This window comes from Rhinatrema bivittatum, chromosome 9 (genome assembly GCF_901001135.1).
Source record: "Rhinatrema bivittatum chromosome 9, aRhiBiv1.1, whole genome shotgun sequence".
Lineage (NCBI taxonomy): Eukaryota > Metazoa > Chordata > Amphibia > Gymnophiona > Rhinatrematidae > Rhinatrema > Rhinatrema bivittatum.
This window is the reverse complement of record NC_042623.1, coordinates 125517453-125541611: the sequence shown is the minus strand read 5'-3', so window position 1 is coordinate 125541611 and position 24159 is coordinate 125517453. Positions and strand designations below refer to the sequence as shown.

The window sequence follows — 24159 nt, the reverse complement described above, 5'->3', positions numbered from 1 at the left end:
ACTCTCCTATAACTAGTGTCTGTATTACTGTCCTAAAGTCGTCTTCTGGTATTAAACATTTTAATGATTTCAGCAATTTAGCTTAAAACAGGGCTTCAATCATGTCTAATGGGACACATGGGCTTGCAAGTTGTGACAGTTTCTCAAACTCTGGTGGCCTAGTTTTTGCACATCTAATCTCTGGCATGACATCCAAGGGGAATCAATATCACGACTTAATGCAGCTTGGAAAAACTGATCACATGAAATTTCAACAAGGTGTTTGATTTCAGCTGCTGACAAATCCAGGCCTTCAGGCTGGTAGTGAAAAGGGATCTGAACCCAAATGTATTGTCTGGCATCTAAACTGGGGGAAAAAAATAATGTAGGCAGCTGAGAAGCTCGGTCATCAACTGAGTGAGAACCTAGTCAGTTTTGTTGTCAGATGGAAAGTTGTACTGTGTACAATTCTGGTCGCCGCATCTCAAAAAAGATATAATTGCGATGGAGAAGGTACAGAGAAGGGCAACCAAAATGATAAAGGGGAAGGAACAGCTCCCCTATGAGGAAAGACTAAAGAGGGTAGGACTTTTCAGCTTGGAGATGAGATGGCTGAGGGGGGATATAATAGAGGTGTTTAAATCATGAGGTCTAGAATGGGTAAATGTGAATCTGTTATTTACTCTTTCGGATAATAGAAGGACTAGGGGGCACATTTAAAACTAATTGGAGAAAGTTCTTTATCACTCAACGCACAATTAACTCTGGAATTTGTTGCCAGAGGATGTGGTTAGTGCAGTTAGTATAGCTGTTTTTAAAAAAGGATTGGATAGGTTCTTGGAGGAGAAGTCCATTACCTGCTATTAATTAAGTTGGCTTAGAAAATAGCCACTGCTATTACTAGCAACAGTAACATGGGATAGACTTAGTTTTTGGGAACTTGCCAGGTTCTTATGGCCTGGATTGGCCACTGTTGGAGACAGGATGCTGGGCTTGATGGACCCTTGGTCTGACCCAGTATGGCATGTTCTTATGTTCAGTTTATTATTCTTTGACAATGAACTAGAATTCTGAAAGAAACTTTGGCATGTTTTCCTTGGGGGAAAAAATGGATCTCACACAATTTCAATGAGCTGTTTGATTTCAGCTACTGGCAAATCTGGGCCTTCGGGCTGGCAGTGCAAAGGAATCAACCAAAATGAACCATCTCGCATCTAAATTATGAAGAAATAATAGATAGCTGAGATGCTCGGTCAAATAATACAGGCAGCTGAGATAGTGGTAATTTGATTAACTATAGGCCCATTTCTTCTCTTCCTATATTAGCGAAAGTGATTGAAGGTATTGTTCTTAAACAACTGACTGACTTCATGGAAACTAATGAGATCTTAAGTCCGCATCAATTTGGATTTCGTTGTGGTTTCAGCACAGAATTACTTCTTATCTCACTTGTTGACTCTCTTAAAAGGAATCTTGATAGAGGCTATCAGTTCTTGTTTTTGTCTCTCGATTATTACTTCTGCATTTGACTCTATTGACAATCAGATTTTGTTGTCTCGTTTGCAGGAATGCGGTATTTCTGGGACAGTACTTGGTTTAAAGGCTATCTTTCAGATCGGTCTCAAACAGATTTAATTTTCAATCGTCATCCCCTCAATTGTTAAAGGCTGGGGTCCCACAAGGCTCTGCCTTGTCGGCTATGTTGTTTAATATCCATTTGGCCCCTATTGCAAAATTGTTGACCATTATTACTGATGGATTTAAAATTTATGCGGACGATATCCAGTTTTATATTAAGGTACAACAGTCATGGCAGGATACTTCTGATACATTGCATTTGTGTATAGACTCCATTAAGCGTTGGTTAAAACAAAATAAACTTATGCTGAATACCAACAAGACTAATGTTACTGATTCACCGTCCTCATTGTATTACCCGCTCATGATTCAATTTGTATTGATGACATCTCATTTCCTATAGATAAACCCATTAGGAGTTTAGGAGTCTTGCTTGATTCTACTCTCTTTTCGTCCTCATATTAGATCTCTCATTAAAAGTGGATTTTTCAAGCTCAGTCTTATTGCAGGCTTAAGGCAATTACTCTATGATCGAGATTTCTTGTTTGTAACTCGTGCTATCATTTTTCCACATATAGACTATTGTAATAGTCTGTTTATTGGTCTTCCTAAAGTCACATTACAGTCGATACAATTATTACTCAATTTGGCTGCGCGTCTTGTATCCCATTCTAAACGTCGTGATCATATCTCTCCAGTCCTGTGCAGTCTTAATTGGTTACCAGTAACTGAACATATTATATATAAAATAGTCATGGTTGTCTTTAAGCTTTTAGCTTCAGATTGCTCTTACTGGCTAAATGCCCTTTTACGCATTTATAAGCCTGTAAGATGCTTAAGATAATCTCAATTGAATCTTTTAGAAATTCCATCTGTTCAACAAGCACACTTATATAGTACTCGGGAGACCTCCTTTTCCATTGCCACACCTGCACAATGGAATCTCATCCCATTTGAACTTAGATCTTTGGATGATGTGAAAAAATTTAGACAGTTATTGAAAGAGTATTTACTCCGACCTGCATACAATATATTTTAGAATGGTGTTAGCAGAATAAATCCTCTCAAAGATGTGAGGATAATGTATATTTTGAGTGACCGATTATTCATTCCATTTATATGATATTGAGCTTTATTGTTTCTGTGAAACATATGAAAATTGTTATTGTACATGTCAAATTTTATGTTTTATTATTTATGTTGATGATGTAAATTGCCTAGGCCTCCTTGTGGTAGGCGATTAATAAATTTTAATAAATGAAATGGAAAAAAATGAAAGTCATCACTTGAATGGGACATTGGTCAGTTTTGTCAGATGGAAAGCTGAAAGGGGGGGGGGGGGGGGGGAACTGTGGTTCAACTTTAACTTATTTTTCCAGAAAGCAGTTTTCATGAGTGATGATCTTTCCTTGCATTCAGTCTTTGAATTTCTCAAATATGTTTTATGCGATGTATTTTGCCATGCCTGAAGAAACACATGGGCTTGCAAGCTATGACACAGCTTCTCAAAATCCAGCTGTGTGGTTGAAACTGGGCATCTAATTTCTGATGTGACATCCAGGGTAGATAGATATTGAGATTTGATGCGCTAAATTCTGTTTCACATAAGTACATACTTGCAAATGGCACCAATACTCTTAAGGCACGCATTGAAATTTCAGGGTATGCATTTTTGGCACTGAACTGGAATTGTGAAAGTGAAAATTGGGAAATCTAGAAAAAGTTGATCATTTAATTTCAATGAGCTGTCTAACTTCAGCTGCTGGTAAATCCAGATCTTCAGACTGGCTACAAAAGGGGATTTGAACTGAACTGAACTGAACTCTCTCTCTCACATCAATATCCAGGGAAAATGGATGTGAAGTGTTTGTGCAGGGTGCGGAGATGCTCAGTCAGCACTTGAGTGGGACACATCAATTGCATTGTCAGATAGAAACTTTGAAAGTTAAAGGAAGGAACTGCAATTCAACTTCAACAAATTATTCTTCCAGAAAGCAATTTTTTCCATGAATGCTATGATTCGATTACTCAGTTGAATGATGTTGGCATTCTTTCCTTGCATGCTTTCATTCAGTTCATTGAGTTTCAAAATATGTCTGTTTATATAAATAGACACATTTTATATTGATTACAGAGAAAATGAACAAACTATCACTGAAATCCATTACAAATGCGAGCAGCTGAAATCTTAATTCAAAAAAATCTTTCCAGTACTTTTCCTCTTGACAGCCACTGACCCTCAGTGTGAAACAGCATATCAGAAATGTAGAAATAAGACTGCAGAATACCATATGGCACATTTAGTCTTCCCAATTAATTTAGCATAACTTGCATCCCTTCCTTATAGATCCCCTGTATTTATCCTATGCTGTCTTGAATTCAAATACTGTCTTTGTCTCTATCACCTCCACTGGGAGGCCATTCGATGCATCCACCACCTTACCTGTAAAGAAATATTTCTTAAGGTTACTTATGAGTCTATCCCCTTCCAACCTCATCTCATGACCCCTTATCCCTCAACATCTATGCAACCTATGATTAGATAAGCCCGGTGCTACACAGGCTTCACCACATAAGCCAAAAAGCATTTTGTGGCAATATATGACGGTTGCTAGATATCAGTCTAAGAAGAGTTCTCATATAGCTGAATTGATTTACTTGTGGTTATACTTTGTAAGCCCAGCATGCTGTTGCTTTAAGATCATAAGTACATAAATTGCCATACTGGGTCAGACCAAGGGTCCATGAGGTCCAGCATCTTGTTTCCAACAGTAGCCAATTCAGGATGCAAGTATTCAAAAATTAAATAGATCCCATGCTGGTAATAAGCAGTGGCTATTCACTAAGTCAGCTTGACTAATGACAGTTTATGGACTACGTCTCCAAACCTTTTTTTTTTATACCCAGCAAAGCTAATTGCCTTAATTACATCCTTGGGCAATGAATTCCAGAGCTTAATTGTATGTTGAGCAAGAGAATTTTCTCAGATTTATTTTAAATGTGCTGCTTGATAACTTCAATGAATGCCCTCTAGTCCTTCTATTATCTGAGAGTAAATAAGATTCACATTTACTTGTTCTAATCCTCTTGTGATTTTGTAGACCTCTATCATATACCCCCTCAGTCGTCTCTTCTCCAAGCTGAACAGCCCTAATCTCTTTATGTTGTGCTATTGGCCCTTGGATTGAGGGGGAGTTGAAGCTACCTGTGGGGAACCCCACAGGTCCCCACCATCAGTAGGCGAGGCTGGAGGAAAGCAGAGGCCCAGCTGGATCCTCACCACTACCAGCCCACATTCACCTGAGGTTGAGCCTTTGGGTGCCGGGGCCAGCTGCACTTTGGAAATAGTCCAGAAGGAAGAAGCGAAGCAGGTATTCGGCCGAGGTTGGGGCTGGCAGCGAAGGTCAAGGTCCAGGAACGAGGACAAATCAGACAGTGAGAAGGGAAGGTCAATGTCCAGTCCAGTGTCAAGCCAAGATCAGTCCAAAGGGAAGGAAGGCAAAGAGCACAGGTGACAGGAACTCAGGCTCCGAAAAAGCAGAGCTGTTGCTAAGCCAAGGGCTGAAGGTAGGAACCAGCCTTAAATAGCCCCTGAGAAGTGACATCAAGGAAGGCCGCGGGCTTTTTCCTGCTGTGGGCCTTTTAAATCTTGAAGAGAGGCACATGCGTATGCCCCTAAGGGGACACCGGGAGGAAGAGAGTGTCAGCGGCATTGTTGGCTCAGGGCCGTGAAGATGAGGAGCAGTGGCGGTTCCCCTCCACAACAAGAGAGCCCTGGCCTGATCCTGCTGTGGCAGCGTGCAGCAGCGGATGAGTGAAGCCGACCACAGGGCTCTGCAGCCAGCAAATGCAACTCTTTAGCCTTACCTTGTAGGGGAGCCTTTAATATTTTATATATAAATATATTGCCATGCCGCATCCCTTCCTTTCTTACCCTGTCTTTCCTGAATAGATTGTAACCAATATAACTATATCCCAGTCATGGTTTTCCATGTACCAGCTTCTTCCATGTCTGCCTCTAGATCTGGGATATTATTCTCCATACTATGAGCATTAGTTTTGTCTTTCTAAATATTGCCCTTTTTTTTTTTCTCTCATTTTTCCACAGTTCTGTAAGAGTATTTAATATTTTATTTACTGTATGGTTTTGTTCATCCATTCCCAATTATTCTAATTTAAAGCCCTCCTCAGTAGGTTTGCCATTCTGTGTTGAAAGATGCTGTGCCCCCTTCTTTGACAAGTGGATCCCATCTCTGTTCAGCAATCCTTGAAATATCATCCCATGATCCAGGAAGCCAAAATGCTCTTGTTGACACCATCTGTGCAGCCATTCATTTATCTCTGGAATGCAAGCTTCCCTACCTGGGCCTTTATCCTTAACTGGGAGGATTTTGGAGAATACCAGTTGTGCACTTATCTGCTTTACCCTCGCTCCCAGAGCCATGAAGTCACTTTTGATACACTCTGAAGATATTCCAGAGCATACAGAAATCCCCTTGAGAGAGATCTGGATGCAGATGTCATGCATGGAATTGCCATTAGCCCAGCCAATGTTACAATTATCCCAATTTTCATCAGCAGCAGTTTTGAAAATTACTAAGATGGATCAAAGGATAGAAAGTATTGAGTCTTCTACATTATCTTATGACTCTATCTCTTATTTATAGGCTAGTGCAATGGCTGGAATGAAGGACATTTCAAATCATAAAATTGAGTTGATGGAGAATAAGTCTAGTTCTAAAAACCTAAAATGTATTTATTTTCTTAAAACTCAATGTCTGTCTAGGATAGAGCTATTTAAAAGATGTTTCAGAAATACTGCAATTTTCAGCTGATAGTTTTGTTATGTACCTGAGGTTTAAAAAAAAAGTTTCCATTTCTGTAGCACTTTCTTCTGATAGATCAGAGCTGTCTATAGGAGTTAATATTTCTCTGTTTTTGCAAAATTCCCATGATTTGATTACAACCAGAGGGACGCTTATTTCTTTTGTACTTGAGTTTGATAAAGAATCTGTCTTTTGCCAATACGTTTAAACATAGAAATATTACCTTTTTGTGGCCAGAAGATTCAGATTTTTCCAGATATCTCCAGGGAAACTCAGGAGAGAAGGAAGCTTTTGCTCCAACTTAAACCTCATGTTTTACAGGTTGGGGCTATCTTCTTCCTGAGATTTCCCTGTAAGTATGAGGAGGTAAGAACAAATTTTATTTTGTAGACCCCCCTCTCATCTGGAAACCTTTCTAGTAGATAAGGAGCAAACCAGTTAAGTACCCATGGGATAGACCTAAAATCAGCTTATGGTTTTTATTTTCTTTTTGCCAAAACTTTTCTTTACCTACTTATAAATGAGTGCATATGATATTGTTATATTTGCCTATGTATGTATTGAATTCTTTTCATTGCCTAATATTTGATTCGCATGTTATGTGATAAAATGAATGCATCAAAAAAAAAAAAAAAGGTATTAATGCACAAGAAGGTGTTTTTTTTTTCTTCTTTTAATGGAAAAGAAGTTGTAGAACTACAGGTCATGATATGAAGCTCCAAGGAGGTAGACTTGGGAACAATGTCAGGGAAATGTTTTTCATTGTGAGAGTGGTGGATGCCTCTAATGCTCTCCTGGAGGAATGCTGGAGACAGAAACTGTAACAGAATTCAGAAAAGCATGGGATAAACAGAGGATTCCTAGTTGCAAATGAATGGTAATGAGGCACTGGAGTAACCTGTATGGAGCAGCAATTACAATCATAAGTCGCACTCAGAAGGGGTGTCCGATTCTATCTGGGAATTCTTAGGCACATCTACTCAGAGAACAAATCGCTACTGAATGGATTAGATTGGCCATTTTGGTTTTTATCTGCCATCATTTACTTTGTTTTTTTTCTAAGATGTGTTGTAACAAGGTTAGCTGTGGCCTGAAAGATTCTAAGTGCATCAGAATTGCTCCATTCTTCCCCTCCAGCCTGAGAGTGGAGAGAGATTTGAATAGAATTTCAGCAGACTAGCCCATCTCTAGTTGTCATGATTATTTGCAAATGAACTGTGGGATGAAATGCAATTAGAAAACCAAAAACTAGAACACAAGATTGAGGCAGGTTATGATCTATCCAAAATTCCCAGGATGACTGCATAACTGTTGCAGCACCACCTGATTTCTTAGATAACCAGATGTAATGTTGAGCTGATTTGAGAGGGGAAGGGAGGGGGAAGAGGAAGTGGAAAGCAGAATTTTTAGGACTATGAACTATAGGGGTTTTTACTCTGGTGTGTGTGTTTTTTTTTTTTCATTTGTTGGAGGTCTGAAGGCAAAGATTTGCTTTTGTCACCTGACAGGGATCTAGTGATGTTTGTGTTTAATTTTCTTCTTGTTTTCTGTTTAGGCAGCTGGCACTGCGGGAAGTTTATGCTCATGCTGTGCTTGGACATCACCCTCATGTGGTGCGGTACTATTCTGCCTGGGCTGAAGATGACCACATGATCATTCAAAACGAATACTGCAATGGTGAGGATTTGGGGGGAAGGGGGGTTGGGAACGTGTGAGTGGAAGGTATGTACAGGACTAATCATGTGCCTGATAATCCCCTGTTTTACTAGCTGAAAGGTTACAGTGATTTAGAGGCTTGCTGACATAACATCTTTAAAGCAGTGTTTCCCAACCTTTTTCAAACCTATGGCATACCCATTTTTTTTTTAATTAATATGTAGGTGGCACATTAACCTCCATGGGAGCAAGTAGTGCAGACAGGGAGAGAACTCCTATGTCCAAAAGAAGAGCTACAGAAGCCCTGAAAATCCCACCAGTCTTTCTTCCAGATTTTAAAACAATGGAAAAGAGAGGGCAGAGACATGCATGAACTCATCACACCCGGGCCACTTCCTTCTGTATACAAGCGCAGGAGAAGAGAGATGATGATGTGATGTGGGCAGCCAAGTCAGTTAGTTACATTGGTTGCTGCTTGTGGCTGCCAGATCTCTGCTGGTGCTGCTGCTGCTCCCAGCACTCAGAGGGGCTGATGCAATACAGTGTGCTCAGCCAAGCACACTCTTTAACCACAGTTGGACACAGGTTGTATAGGCGCTACCAAATCTCCTTATGCAATAAGGGGATTAGCGCCTCCACAATGTGCATCCAAGAGCAGGCGTTAATTGCTGAGCACTCTCAAAAGTTGTGCAGAAAATACTTTTTGGTACATCCTCCTACTTAATATCATTGCAATATTAAGTAGCAGGAACAAAAACTTTAAAAAAAAAAAAAAAAAAAAGTGCTGGCAGTCAGGTTCAGGAAACAAATGCTCAGTTAACAAGCTTCTGTTCTTCCGAACCCCTGGCTGTGTGCCGATTAGGAAAATGGAGGCTGATAAACTCAGTGTTTGTTTTCTAAACCAGCGGACAGCTGACCGCTTGCAGGCTCCCGCTGTCAAGGCGGCGCTAGGAACGCGCAGTCGACCCTAGGGTCTCCTTGACACAGTGACCCCTAACTTAAATATTGCATAGCGCCCCCAGGAGGGGGTGTCTTGGGGCATGTTAGGAAAGCAAGCGCTGAACACTCAGCACCCCTTTCAGTGTGTTTTAATTGCATCGGCCCCACAATGAGTCATTTCTAGAGTTCTCCCAATTTGTATGCCTCTGCTTGAATTGCTAAATAGTCAGCTAAACCTTTCCTTTCCCATCTTCCAAATATCAGGGAAAACTCTGTTCTTAATACCAAACATTTATTGAATGATAAACTCTTTAATACTCACTACAAATGGCATGGTATCCAGGATAGCTACACAGATAGACCTGGGTCAGCTGCAATGAGAATCTCTGACAGCTTAGTCATAGGCAGACACATACGGTTGTAAAAGCTGTAACTACTGGTAAACTGGGACTAGTGGCGAATGGGAAATAAAGAGCAATGCTTCTAGGAGCCTGTAGAAAACATAGGAAAGCTGTTAGTTTGTCAAGAGCCTCTTCCCAACTGAAATCTCTGCAGGAAGTAAACTTTCCCAGCATTCCTAGAGGGCAAGGGGCCAATGAGAAGAAGCAAGAGAACAGATAGAGAGATGGAGCAAACAGGAATGGATCAAATAGGGAGCTCAGAATAATTATAAAAATAACCAATCAGGAAAAGGAGCTCTACATATGCAGAGACTCTAAGCTAAGCAATATCATGAGTTGATGCAGGTGGCAGTGTAACAAGCACATACATTACACTGTGGTGGCAGAACATCTTGTGCTCAGTGCACACTCTCCCTATCGCCCTCAGCCTGGGGATAAAAGAGAAGCTGGAGGGACTCAGGAGAAGGAAGATGAGTTCATGTGTGTCACACAAAGTGAGGCCCAGCTATCCATGCTCTTCATGCTGCCCATTAATTGCCACACTCCAGGGCTCATGCTGCAGTTAGCAAGAGGCATGCATGACCTCAGCATGTCCTCAGAAAGGAACTCCTATACCTTTGCGTCAATACCCCAATGGCCATTCCTTTCTTCTCATCAACGTATAGATGGAATGGTTTCATTACATCTGGCAACCCTAGAGCAGGGGGTTCAATCAAGGCTTCTTTCAGTTGCCGTAAGCTTGCTAGCTCGTGCCCTTCCCATTGAAAAGTTTGAGACTCTGATTCTTTGCCCCGCAACTTGTCGTACAGAGGTTGGGCAATAACTGCATAGTTAGCAATCCACAGTCTACAGTATCCTGCAGCTCCAAGGAACGCTCGAAGTTCCTTCTTACAAGTGGGTACAGGTTGACCTCTTATTGAACTGGTGCGAGAAATTCCCAGGCAACGGGTTCCTCCACGTATTTGGAAGCCTAAATATTCCACTTCCAACTCACAGATTTGCGCTTTCTTTTTACTTGCACGATATCCCTTTGAGTACAACGTCTTTAGCAGCTGAAGAGTGGATACTTCACATTCGAGGTACGTCTCTCGAAACAACAGAAGATCATCCACGTATTGTATTACTGGCCCATACATGACTTGGTACATCTTCAAGTCTTTTGCCAGTTGCTCACCGAACAGCGTAGGTGAGTGCCTAAATCCTTGAGGCAAACGAGTCCATGTGTACTGCTGCTTTATTCCAGTAGGTGCATTTTCCCATGTGAAAGCAAAAATCTTCTGACATTCCTCCGCCACCGGGACGGAGAAGAAGGCATCTTTGAGATCAATGACATTGTACCACTTTGAGGCAGGGGAGACTTGGGCTAGGATGGAATATGGATTTGGCACGAGGGCTACTAGATCCTCTACTTGACTATTCACCTTCCTCAGGTCTTGTACTGGTCGATAATCATCAGATCCAGGTTTCTTTACAGGCAACAAAGGGGTGTTCCAAGCAGATCGGATTCGTCGGAGAATGCCCAAATCGTACAGTCTCTGCAGATGTATCTGGATTCCTTGCCTGGCCATATATGGAATGGGGTATTGAGGTTGATTAATCACCTGTGCATTCTGTTTCATCTCAATCCAAATAGGGGTAGCATTGATGGCTATTCCTCCTGGGTTTTGTTCGGCCCACACTTTAGGTACACTATCCATTAGCTGTCTGCGCTTTTCGTTGAGGACGGTGTTCTCTCCATAGCGGTGCGTAATGTGCTCAACTACAGGAAGGTGTAATCTCCATTCTTCTTGGAGTGGGCAAATGAGAGAGACTGGGTTATCTGCGAAGGATGCTTTGATTTCTCCAGTGGATTCGAACTGTAAATTGGCTCTTAATTTGCAAAGAAGGTCTCTCCCTATGAGTGGGACTGGGCATCCGGGGACATAGAGGAACTGATGGGATACTAATTGTCCCCCTACTCGAACCTGTCGTTTCTGGAGAAAAGGAGCGATAAGTGGCTTTCCGGAGGCTCCTACGATGGAAATAATTTTGGAAGTGGGCGTGGTGATAGCGGTAGTCATGACTGATCTTTGTGCCCCGGTGTCTAACAATCCTTTAAACGTCTCAGTCCCTACTTTGATTTCTACTAAGGGATCCAGGGGAAGATTTCCCTTGTCTAGTCATGTTTCACTGTCTTCGCCGGAAGTTTCTCCTACGGCCATCTGCCATTCAGCTCCTTTTGGTTTGGACGGAGTGTATCCTTCCTGCTTCATTTGCAGGGACTCAGGGCATTCAGACTTCCAGTGTCCTTCTTGTCTGCAGAATGCACATTGATTGGCTCCCAACGGCATCCTTCCACCTCTGAACGATCCTCCTCCTCTACTCGCTCGTCCTCTGGCCGGCCCCCTTATGGGCGACCTGCCCCTTCCTCTTAGTCCAGGATATCCTTGGTAGTGCCTGGACGAGTTTCCGAAATTAGTTTCTTCCAACGCTGCAGCTAACAGACTAACACTTTCTCTTAACTTTCTACTTTCTTTCTTTTCCTTCTTATCTCCGTCCGGCTCTCGGTTTACATAAACTTTGTCAGCCATGGCTTTTAGTTGGCTAATAGTCATTCCCTCAAACCCTTCCGACTTTTGTAACTTCCGGCGGATATCGGGATAGGATTGTCCGACAAAACTCATCATTATAACGGACTGACTTTTGGGATCCTCTGGATCAAATGGACTGTATTGCCGATATGCGTCCATCAATCGCTCCAAAAAGATTCCGGGGAACTCGTCTCTCTTTTGCACCACGTCTTGAATCTTTCCCATATTTACAACTCTTCTCTTCCCTTTCTTTAAAGCTTCAAGAAAGGCGATTTGGTATGCAGCAATGCGCTCGCGCCCTGCTGCGGTCTGGAAATCCCAGTTGGGATCGGCAACTGGGGCTTGTGCTCTCACTGCTTCATCCGGATTACCATCTGCCCCAGCTCTTAATCGGGCTGCCTCTTCCAGATTTAATTGTATTTGTCGGCGCTCTTCAGTGGTAAAAAGGATGGAGGCTAGATGCCGAATGTCAGCCCAGTTGGGGTTATGGGCTGCAAAAATTCCCCTTAAACCAGATCAGATGATAGATTTTTTATCAGCGTAAGAGGGACCAAGCTGTTTCCAGTTAAAAAGATCACTGGAAGTAAAAGGTATGTAGGTAAATAACTTTATTGTTTGCGTAGTATGATATTCGTTTTCTTCAGTCGGGACCACGGGAACTACAGTGGTCGTTTCTCTAATTGGTAGCTGCAAACTTGCGGCTTTGGTTTTACTGCGAGTGCCACCTGCTACGGACGACTCGCCGCCGTCTTCAACTTTTGCCGCTGCCGCTTCAAGCCGTGCTTCGGGAATCGGCACTAGTTCAGGATCAGCTTGGGCGGTGGCGGGGGCTGAGGGACTTGGTGGCGCATTATATGCTGGAGGGCAGCTAGGGACATACGGTGGCGGCAGAAGATGTTCTGCGTCAGTCGGTACTGCGGGCGGCAGGGGTTTAACTTTTTTTTCTTGAGTCCGTGCATTCCTTTGCACTACAAACATGGCCGCCGCAGATGACGCATGGTCTTGTATTCCCAAGATGGCTGCCCTTCCCTTTCTCTTCCGGTTTGGGGATTTCTGGTCTCCCATTTTGTTCACTTGCGCCACCATTACGAGGGCGGCTCCCTCCACTAACTTCTTTGCCCATGACGGAGGATTCTCAATGACTGCAAGCCAAGCAGTTATGTACGGTAAATCCTCAGGGCAACCCGTTTCTCCCGGTTTCAGGGCTATATTCAGGACCCTTGTGGCCGTTTGGAAATTGAAAGTTCCTGCCGGAGGCCAATTTACACACAAACTGGGCCACCTATGGGTGCATCGCTGAATCATTCCGGGTTTCGTACATTTACGTTTATTGAACACTTCACTATAGTGCTCCGTCATGGCTTTTAGCGGAGTTGAATAGCCCCCTCCCATTAGGATAGAATCACAGACAAAGGAGGGAAGGGAAGACGGATAGGTAAGGGGTCCGTACCCGTCAGACACAAAAGGGTCACAATTGCCCCGACTAGAACGCGGTCGCCCGGTCTAGAACTGCGAGGCCATTCACTCTCTTTCACACAACAAGAAACCTATTCCCGCTACTTTATACTTTACTCGTTACTTATAATTCTCTTCTTTTGCACGTGGCTTTCGGAATACAATTCCTACTAACCCACGGCGTGGGGTGTGATCAAAGCCCCCTCGGTCCGCTTGGGGATGGACCGGTTATTTGCTACTCTTTTAGCTATTCTTTACTTTTCCCACCATTCCCATAATACTCGCCTGCAGGGTTCTTCCGATCGTCACGAAAGCCTTCTTCCCAGATCACCAGCCCAGAGGTCTCAGAAGACTGTCTGTGGAACGGTCCCCTCAGAAACCTGATCGCTGAACTCAGCGGTGGCCACTCACCAGGTGCGTCTGGGGGATCGCTCCGCCACCAACCCACCGGACTCACTGGGGGGCTAAAATAGCGTCCCCGGTACCTCCTGGCTGACTCGCCAAATGTAACCGTCTCTTTTTAGTCAGTAAGGAGGCCCAGACAACTGATCCGTAAAGATAGACTTTTATTGCCAGCAAGATGCAGCTAAGACAAAGGCTTAGTACAACTGCATGCCACGCCCCCTTAGGAGCAAACTTTTATGCACTTTACAACTCTTATCTTTCACACATGCGTTCTGAGTTTTGCTGAACAAACAATTCACAAACTGCTGAATAAGCATTTGCTAGCGTGGTCCTCTAGGAGGTGTAGCTTATGATCATATTATCGTTTCGTCATTTAATTGACGTGTTAGACATTTTACAGCGGCATTCGTATTAATACAATACAAATTATTATTCCAAAATGGAGTTACGATACGTTACGTGTTAGTGCGCAACTGCGTCACTATGCATTACGTGTCATTTGCGTTGCAAACATTAGTACATTCAAAATGGTTGTGCGTTCCACTGCTGGCATGATTAGTCGGAAGACTTTCAGTTGTTTCATTCTTCAGGGGTCATGAAATTGAACCCCTTCACCATCACTGGTGACTCGAGGCGCTGAGAGCAGAGACCATGTGCTGATTGGGATCTGAGCATCGGGCAGTGGTGACTATTCTATTTTTTTTTTTTTAACATGGTACACTTGATCAGGCACTCCAGTATGCCACAGCACACTGTTTAGGGAAACACTGCTTTATAGGCTCCTGTGCTGAGTTCAGCCTGCCAGTATTCTCTGTCTCCAGAAGATGGTAGGAATGCATCTTCTGCTCTGGGCTGAGATTAGGTCAGGTGAAAAGGAAGAAATGTTACATTTATGGATGACAGCTCCTGTAGTGACAGGGAAGAGGAGGAGGAGTTTGAGGAACTTAACTTTGCATTCTGAAGCTTCACCCTTGTATCTAAAAGGTTTGAGGGACAACTGCAGTGAGGAAGGGGGTGTGTGCCCCCCCCCCCCCCACCTTGAGGTGGAAGATGGTTCATCTGTGTTGAGGCTGCTTTATAAGCAAGAGCTAACTTCCTTAATTTTCTTGTCCCTGCATGCGTTGAATATTTCTGAAAATAAAGTGGAGGAAGGTTCCAAATCTGCAGAGGATTCTATTATGACCAGTATATGGAGCCCACAAAGGCTTTTCCCTTGCACAGGTCAGTTAAGGATCTAATTAACTTGACATGAGATTCCCTGGATGCTAATTTTGAAAGGGGGAGGGTGTTCTCTAGTGAAGCTATATCCCTTTATCTCCTGAGAGGCTAAGGTTCCCTAAGGAGGACGCGCTGCTTTGTTTTTGTGTATTTATTTTCTTGTGATGAAAAAGACAACTATTCTGGTGGAAGGTGATGTGGCTCTCAGAGATGCTTAGGATAGGAAGATAAAGCGAGCTTTTAAAGCTGCTTGTATGTCTCTGTAGGTGTCCACATAGCTGTGTTGTGGCTAGGGCTGCTTTGCATTTGTTGCAGCAATGCAGAAAGGTTTACAGGATAGCAATTGTCCCATCCTAGAGGAAGTAACCCAAATGGAACCAGGGACAGCCTTTTTGGTGGATGCATCCTTTGATTTGGTTCATACTTTGGCCAGGAGCATGGCTTTACCTGTAGCGGTCAGGTGTTTGTGGCTTCAGAATTGGTTGGCAGATTTGATTTCCAAGGGCCAGCTGACCATCCTCAAAATCAAGCTTCTATTCTGAGAGAATCTGGAGAAAATGGCCAAGGTTTGGGAGGAATCTACAGTTCCCAGAGTTCCAGAAGATGTTACCTTGCAGCAGTTGCCCTCTAAGAGTTGGTATAGGGACTTAAGGAAATTCAAGTCAAGAAAATCCTCCAAAGAGCTAAACTTTTTAATAGGCGTCACTCCTTTTGTAATTCCAAGAGAGGAAGAAAGGATGGGGATTTGGGAGGTGCAGGAATTTCCCAAATCTCTGTGAAGATGTACAAACCCAGTCTTCTGGCTTGGAAAATAGAAGGGTGGTTAATGGATTTCCACCAGAGATAGTTCCAGACTTATTTGACTAATGCATCTTAGATGTCATTCAGAACAGGTGAGGTTTTGAGTTGGCTTGTCTGATTTTAGATGTCTTATGGTTTCTCCTTTCTTTCCCCTCTGAAGGAGGTAAATTGGGTTATGCTTTATCGTTTTCTCAATAGAGGGGCAGTAGTTGCAATGCTATATGCATGCATGTTATAAAATCGTGTGTTCATGTGCATGCGTGCGCGCTGGGTAGTGCACGCACATGGATGCGTGCGTAGTTTTTAAAAATCTACCCCTATGTCTTGACAAAATTAAGCTAATATTGTAATGCTGTGAACTAACTAGGTACAGGAGTAGAAGCAGGAATCACTGCTCTTCTATCGAACAGCGGTTTCAACTGATCAGGCTCCACTAAAATGTATCTATTACCATCAGATTTGACAAAACGTTTACCAGGAAAGCAAAGAAGAAATTCTCCTCCTAAACTTAAAACAGTATCTAGATATTGAAGAAAAGACTTATATTTAAGTTGGGTCTCTCTAGAGACATCAGGAAATATCCAGATTTTTTTGACCCATGAAGAGAGCATCTTTATTAGAAAAGAATAGCCTCATAATCCTTTTTTTTTTTTTTTTTCTGTTTCAGTGGGACAAGAAATCAAGAGTATAGCTCGATCAGAGACTGTCATTAGATTGTTCAAGAAAACTAGCTAAATAGAAAGAATCAGAACATAGAGAATTAGTAACAGCATTATTCTTAGATGAAGGAATAGACACACAATAGGCCTTAGAAATTTTGGGAATATGTTCATCAGCTATACCTAATATATCCTTCATGTATTTAATCAATTGTTCAGGGCCAATAAAAATAGAGAGGAAAATTGAACAAAAATCTTGCCCAGAAAACCCAGCAAACTTCAGAGGAATATGTTGCAGGGAAGGGCTATGAAAGGAAAAATTCTGCATCCAGTCTCTCCGTTTAAGGTCCAGGGCAAGATATCAGACTATAATCTGTTGTGCCTAACCCAAAAAACTGGAGCAAAGGGACATGCCCCTTAGGTGTTCAAATTTGGCATGCTGGTGGCAGCGTGCTGCTAGCCCCTTTCTTTTGTTCTCTCTGGCACTTCCCGCTGACAGAGGGAAGGGAAGCCAGGCAGCAGGAGTCAGTGACTAATCCTTAGTACTTTCAGGCCACCTACTTTTTAGGCTTTCTCCAGTGCCTCCTGCTGACATCAACCCCATGCGGGGGGCGGGAAGCCAGGCAACCAAGCAATGTTCTGGGGATATTTGCAGGAGCCAGAGAGTAATCCTTTGGGCTAAAAAGAGGAAACGTTTTTTGTCCAGTTTTGGGTATAAAGAAGGTCAACAAGTCTTGAGGGTTCCTCACTTCAGAATGGAAACCTTGACGTCAGTTATAATGGCAGAAAGATGAGACTTCCTAATGTCCTTGGATTTGATGGAAACATGTCTGCATATTGGTCAGGTTGGGCCATCAGAAATGTAGAATTCTAACCCTTGATTAGAATTCATAGGTCCACTTTTCTAGCTCCCTTTCTTGGGGTAAAAAAAACTACATCCATACCCAAAACCTCCTATTTATTCCAATGTACATGCATGCATAGAGAGAGCATAACCATATGCAAGAGTACCTGAATGTGATCCGCTTTAAAGTGTCTGAAAGGCAGAAAATAAATCAAATATCTGAAGAAATCAGAAAATACAGACCAATATATAGTTTCAATTGCTCAATTTTAAACAGTAACTTATTACTTGGTATAAAGTTAATTGGAGCATCGCACTTTTGGGTGGTCTTACAACATAATAGCTTCTAATAACTGCTTCATTTAGTTTATATTTCTAGCAGTTTCTGTCCTCTATGAATAGTTTTACCTACATAACAAACTATTTCTAGCAAAAACAATTTTTCTAAGTAAGAGACAATATCCAGCCTGAGCGGTCTGTGACTAGCTAAAACCTATCTCCGGTTTCTTCATTTCTAAGAGTCACTATTGGTCAGAGCAAATACAAAGCAATAAAATATATTCTAGCTAATTCTATAAAACCAGCACAGCAGTTAACTTGTCCATGAAAAACATATGGGTTGAGTTTGGTCCTCTAAGATTTGATAGCAGTATCTGTGTTTCTCACAGGAGGTCACTTTCATTTTTGGCACTCTTTTGGTCTGGTAATGGCTCCAAGAACCTTTTCTAAAGTCATGGTGGTAGTAGTGGCCTTTTTGTGTCGAGAAGATGTTTTGGTCTATCTTATATGGATGACTAGATGATCAGCGTGAAGTCAGTTCAACAGAATGATTCAGCCATGACCAGGTTGGTATGGTTATTGCAAGAGCTAGGTTGGGTGGTAAACTTTGCAAAGAGCAAGTTGTGATCAATGCAGTCTCTAGAATATTAGGGGCACGTTTTGACACACATGGAGGCTGAGTGAGATTAATAGTACAAAGAAATCAGAAGTAGGCGCAGGTCTGCTCCTTAATGGATGCCAGGGAGCCCACGGTATGGAGTTATTTTGAAGTAATAGGGTCCATAGTGGCAGCCCTGGCTCTGGGTGCTTGTGGAAGGACTCATGAGACCCTTGCAGAAGGCCCTGCTATCCAGGTGAGATCCTCAGTCTGAGGATTATGTACTGTGTTCCAGAGCAAATAATAGCGAGTTTGGAGTGGTGGCTGACAATCAAATTTGGAAAAGGGTGTGAATCTGGAATCTCTCTCCTGGGCAGTACTGATGACAGAAGGCTTGCATCTAGGTTGGGGGATGCACTGTCAAGGCTATGTATCTCAAGGGCCATGTTCAGTGGAAGAGGCCACTTGGCCAATCAACTGATTTGGAGATGAGTAATCCAGTTAGTGTTTCAATTTGCACTGATTCTTCAAAGTCTAGCAGATAGGATTTTGTCGGATAATGCCAGCAAGATTTCTTAGGTATTAGAAGAAGTTATTCCACTTTTAACTGGCCGAGAAGCACCTAAAGATGTTAACAGCATTGCACGTAATGGGAGTGGATAATGTTAAAGCGGACTTTCTCAGCCAAAACTTTCTAGATCCCAGAGAATTGGAACTGTCACAGGAGGGCTTCACTCATATTGTGGCGTGTTGGACAAAATTGGAGTTGAATCTAAAGGTGACTGACACAAATGCAAAGGTGAAAAGGTTTTTCAGCACAAGAATTCATGGGTTGTCTAGAATGGATGCCTTGATTTAGACCTGGTCAGAACCAGGCTTTGTTTCCTCTGTGGCCTGTTATAGGCAGGGTTCTTCAGAGAATCTCCAAACATCGAGAACCAGTGGCTTTAGTAGCTCCTGATTTGGCGCAAGTAGTCTTGTTAGGCAGATCTGATTATTGGATGGGAGTTCTCTTCCTTCTATATCGTTCCAGGCCTGCAGAGGCAGGGACCAGAGTGTCTTACAGTTTGCTTCTTGAGAGTTCTTATTTAATCAAGAAAGGTGGTAGATACTCTCTTACATACTTGAAAGAGTTCTACGTTTTTAGTGCACCAATCCTCAAAGGTCCACTATACCTTGACATAAACTAAGCTGATTTTGGCTAGGAAGGTTTTGATAAGGGGTTACCACTGAATTCCTTGAAGATTCAGGTAGATGTTTATCTCTTATCTGGACATCTCTACTTTTCTAAAAGGAGTGAAACATATTAGACCACCAGTGAGTGATCCAGTCCCATCTTTGAATTTGAATTTGGTGTTATGTTTTCTGACTGATTCTGCCTTTTGAACCCTTAAAGGGGATTTCAGTTAACCTCATTCTTAAGGTAGTATTTTTTTTTTTTTGTGGTAATTTACTTGGCCATTTGAATATCTGAGTTGTAGGCCCTTTCTGGTAGGGAACTACTTTACTTTTTTTTTTCTTCTGAGGAGACTGAAGATTTGTACAGTGCTGTTCCTTCTGAAGGTGATTTCATCCTTTTAATCTTGATCAGGTGGCATGCCTTCCTTTCTTCCATAGAGAATGATGTGGAAAGAATACCCACAGCTTCATTCTTTGGATGTAAAATGAGTGCTATTGCGTTATTTAAATGTCATGAACATTTTAGAAGAATGGATCATCTTTGCCCAGTTGGCAGGATCCAAGAAAGGAGAAGCCACTTCCAAAGCTTTGCTGATGCATTGGATTAAGGAAGTCATTGGGTCGGCCTATGTGGATAGGGGGCGGACACTGCCCAAACATTTGAAAGCACATTCTACTAGAGCACAAGCGGCTTCATGAACAGAGCTTTGGTTGGATTCACTAGAGAAGATTTGCAAGGCAGCAACCTGGTCTTCATTGTATTTGTAAAACATTGTCTCTATGTTGGTGCCAGAGAAGAAGAGGAGGTCTTGAGAGTTGGTTTGGCAGTTTCCTGCCCTATGGATATACCTCTTGGGTACATCCTATGCATATGGTCTGGTTTGGCTGGTTGAAGATGGAGAAATTTGTTCTTACCTGATTTCCTTTACTTGAGTCCAGAATCTGTTCTAATTTTCCAAACATAGGATCTTCTGCAATTACTGCTTTCTTTTCAGAATGGATATATCCTGCATCAAAACAAGCATAATAAGGTAGTGTTTCTTCTAGTTCATGTTTGTGTGGTTTTCTCACTTGGAAGCTCCCTGGTTACGAGGAAGAAAGATTGGTTTTTGGTATAATAATCTTGGTTTGATACAAGATACTGGCAGGCCAAGATCAGCACAGGAGCCTATATAGGGCAATGTCAGCAAGCTGCTTGTTTCTGGACTCCATCTGCTGGTCAGGGGGCATAACTCATATGTCTGAACTAGCTTGGTAAACTCAAGGAAAGGAAATTATCAGGTAAGAACAAATTTCTCCTTGTGCCCTGCCACCAGGGCAGAAATGGTCTGTACAGGGACAACACCAGAACCTGGAGATTGCCCTTGTCCTTTCTGTCCCCTGTAATCTTATTTTGTTTACTATTATGTGACAACTTTTCTCTTTCTTTTATTTTAACCACTTAATGTATTATTTTGGCAGCTAATAAGGTTTTCCTGAATTTGAATTACCCTCTCAAGTGTCAATGCCTGTCCCCAGGAGCTGCCGCCTCAATGCTTCTCAGTCCCATGGTGAAAGAGTACATGCTGGGAATGGGGGTTGACACTTGTGAGAAACTGCTGGGGGCAGGATAAGAACATAAGAAATCGCCATGATGGGTCAGACCAAGGGTCCATCAAGCCCAGCATCCTGTTTCCAACAGAGGCCAATCCAGGCTACAAGTACCTGGCAAGTAACCAAACACTAAGATCATCCCATGCTACTGATGCTAGTAATAGCAGAGGCCATTCCCTAAGTCAACTTATCCAAACCTTTTTTTAAACCCAGCTACACTAACTGCACTAACCACATCCTCTGGCAACAAATTCCAGAGCTTAATTGTGCATAGAGTGAGAGAGAATTTTCTCCGATTAGCCTTAAATGTGCTACTTGCTATAGCATATGGGGGATGAGTTTCATGCCCTATCCTGTACTCGGCAGTCTCTCTCATCCCAACCCACCCCGAGCAATCTCGCCTAATCTCCAAATCCTTGCTTTCCCCCTATCCCCAATTCTGTACTCAATCTTTCTCTATTCTCCCCATCCCAGAGTCCCCACTTAATTCCCCTCTTTTGATGAGAGAGGCCACAATGAACATTTCAGATTACTTAGAATGTACTCAGTTTGCTAGAGAGATGGGGGATCCTCCACTTGGTGATTTGAAAAGCTAGGGAAGTGGAGTTGTGGCAGACAGCCATGTCAGTAATTTCTAGATTTCTCATTTGACGACATCATGCTACATCCCTGGCAACACTCTTCCCCTGCCCACGGCACACGTTTCCCCAGCATCAGAGCAATGGCATCAGGAAGAGTGGCGGAAACAAGTTTCACTGTATCAGATTGTTTTGGCAGGTAACACTTGGGCTCCTCGCTGCTGACCTTGTGTTATTGTGAGATCAGCAGAAGCTGAGGAAGTGCTGCGCACAAATTAAATAAACTCCCGGTACTGGTTATCAGTGTCCAAGTGGACTGCCATAATGAAATATGCAATGTTCTCTCTCTCCTGGCTGTTCAAGTCTTCTGCCAGGGTGGGGTCACCACATGTGAACCATTTCTTCAGGGGGCCCTGATTCAGCTGTTGCCCTTGCTGAAGCTGACACTGCTAACATTGCCTTTTCTCTTTCTGCTTATGTTATGCTGAAGCTGATCCTGTGTTTCCTCTTTGGCTTGGGCCCATATAGCACCAACATTCATAATTCCACCTTCTCATTACTCTGCACAGCCTCCCTTGCCATTAGTTTCATGCTATAGACTTCAGTAAAGTCTATAGCTAAGCCCTGAAAAAAAGTCGTTCTGTGAGCGAGAGCTTGTATAAGGTACACTGCTTGGTGCCTGCAGGAATATTTGATCAGTTTCTCTGTTTCAGTATTGAAGGCTGCACAAGTAACTCCTTTTTATTTCTGCCATCTAATCATCCATGTGTTGTGGTTGTGATGCAGACATCATATCCCAGTAGGATGTAGTATTTTCTGACTAATATTTCTTTACTGTTGATAGAAATGTATTTTCTTAGAAGCCATGTGTTAAGGGAGATTAAAGGGATTGGGGATTTTAGTCTTTTGGCAATTAGATTTGAAATTTCTTCTCTTCAAGGTGGGAGCCTTCAGGATGTGGTGTTAGAGAGAGCCAAAACGAAGCATTTTTTCTCTGAGATGGAACTGAAGGAAATCCTCCTGCAAGTGTCCATGGGACTGAAGTACATTCACAACTCTGGTCTGGTGCATATGGATATAAAGCCAAGTTAGTACCTATCCAATATATTCTTCTCCCTTTGTGTTTACTCGCTGCAGTGTGATCTCAAATGCAGTCCGCATGCCCCCCAGATGGCTGGTTTTCAGCATGACCACAAAGAATACTCGCTCTCTCACTCACACTCTCTCACCTCATAACATTGTTTCACAACCTTGAGATCCTTGTACACTATCTCCCCAAAACCTGCCCATTTTAGTGCATATTAGCTTCTCATCACCCATCAGATTTCTGTACCCCAAATCCATTACACAGTGCACTTATTTTTGCATTGAAGCTTAACTTCCAAGCATTACTTAAGCATTCTGAGATCACTTTTTCATTTTGTCTACTCCCTCAGTGAATCCACTTTGTTGGAGATCTTTGTATCAACCACAAAAAGGCAACTTCTAATCTTTTTGCAATATTGCTCAGAAAGATAGAATAGAACCAACCCTAGTAATTATCTCTAAAGCACTCCACTGATTATTTTCTCCTTTAACAATGAATTCAATTTACCATTATCTTCTATCCCTTAACCAATTTCTAATCAGACCACTACCTTGGGACCCACCTCGAGACTGCTCAGTTTGTGAACTTGCTATATGGGATGGTAGCAAAAGTTTTTTGTTGAAATCAAAGTAAATTGCATCCAGCACATTCCACTTGCTCTAATTCTCTAGTCACCCAGTAAAATAAATCTGATTTGGTTGACACAATTTGTCTCTAGTAAAACCATGCTGCCTCAGAACTTGCAGCCCACTGGATTGTAGATAGTTTCCTATCCTTTCCTTCAGTACGGTCTTCATTTAAAGTCATTTTAACTGGCCTTATAGTTTCCAACCTCCTCTCTATTGTCACTTCTATGAAGAGGAACATCCCTTCTTAAATTCCAAGGGATCATTCCTGTCGCTCATAATTGATTAAACCAATCCTCCAGCAGACCTAAAAGAAGTTTTTTGAGTACCCTTAGTAATTTTAGATTTCCTAGCGTGTAGCAGATGGACTCAAAACAAATGGGTATAGTGTGCTCGTGCTAGCGGTTGGAGACGGATCTGACGTCAGCACGGGTACATATACCCCCACAGGAAGTGCCGCAAATCAGTAATTTCCGTCTCCAAAGTAGTTTGGAGCTACCTCACGCTCGCTGAGCGTGTTTCCAAATTCTAACGACTAAATTCCTAGAAGGAACATCAAAACTCCAGAGTCATCTGCAGGCCCTGCTGTGAGCGCCAGCCAGCCCACAGCTCGAGATTACCTACAGGTCCTCGGCCTCATGGCGTCCACTCTGGAGGTGGTGCCATGGGCGTGGGCTCATATGAGACCATTGCAACGCGCCCTTCTATCTCGATGGAGCCCACGATCACAGAACTACACCGTACGCCTACCTCTACCGGCCAGAGTGCGGTATCCGCTATGATGGTGGTTGCAGCCCGGCCATATGAGCCAGGGGTCAAGAATGTCCGCCCCAACCTGGATTCTGCTCACCACAGATGCCAGCCTGAACGGATGGGGAGCGCACTGCG

The 24159-nt window shown here is 42.7% G+C and overlaps 1 protein-coding gene across 1 annotated transcript in view; it reads left to right on the top strand.

Moving 5' to 3' along the window:
• The window catches only part of LOC115099566 (wee1-like protein kinase 2), a 135755-nt gene that overhangs the window by 55732 nt on the left and 55864 nt on the right, over positions 1-24159 (top strand). The window contains 2 exon segments of the mRNA XM_029617300.1: positions 7939-8060; positions 22499-22645. Coding sequence (XP_029473160.1) covers positions 7939-8060; positions 22499-22645 — 269 coding nt within the window.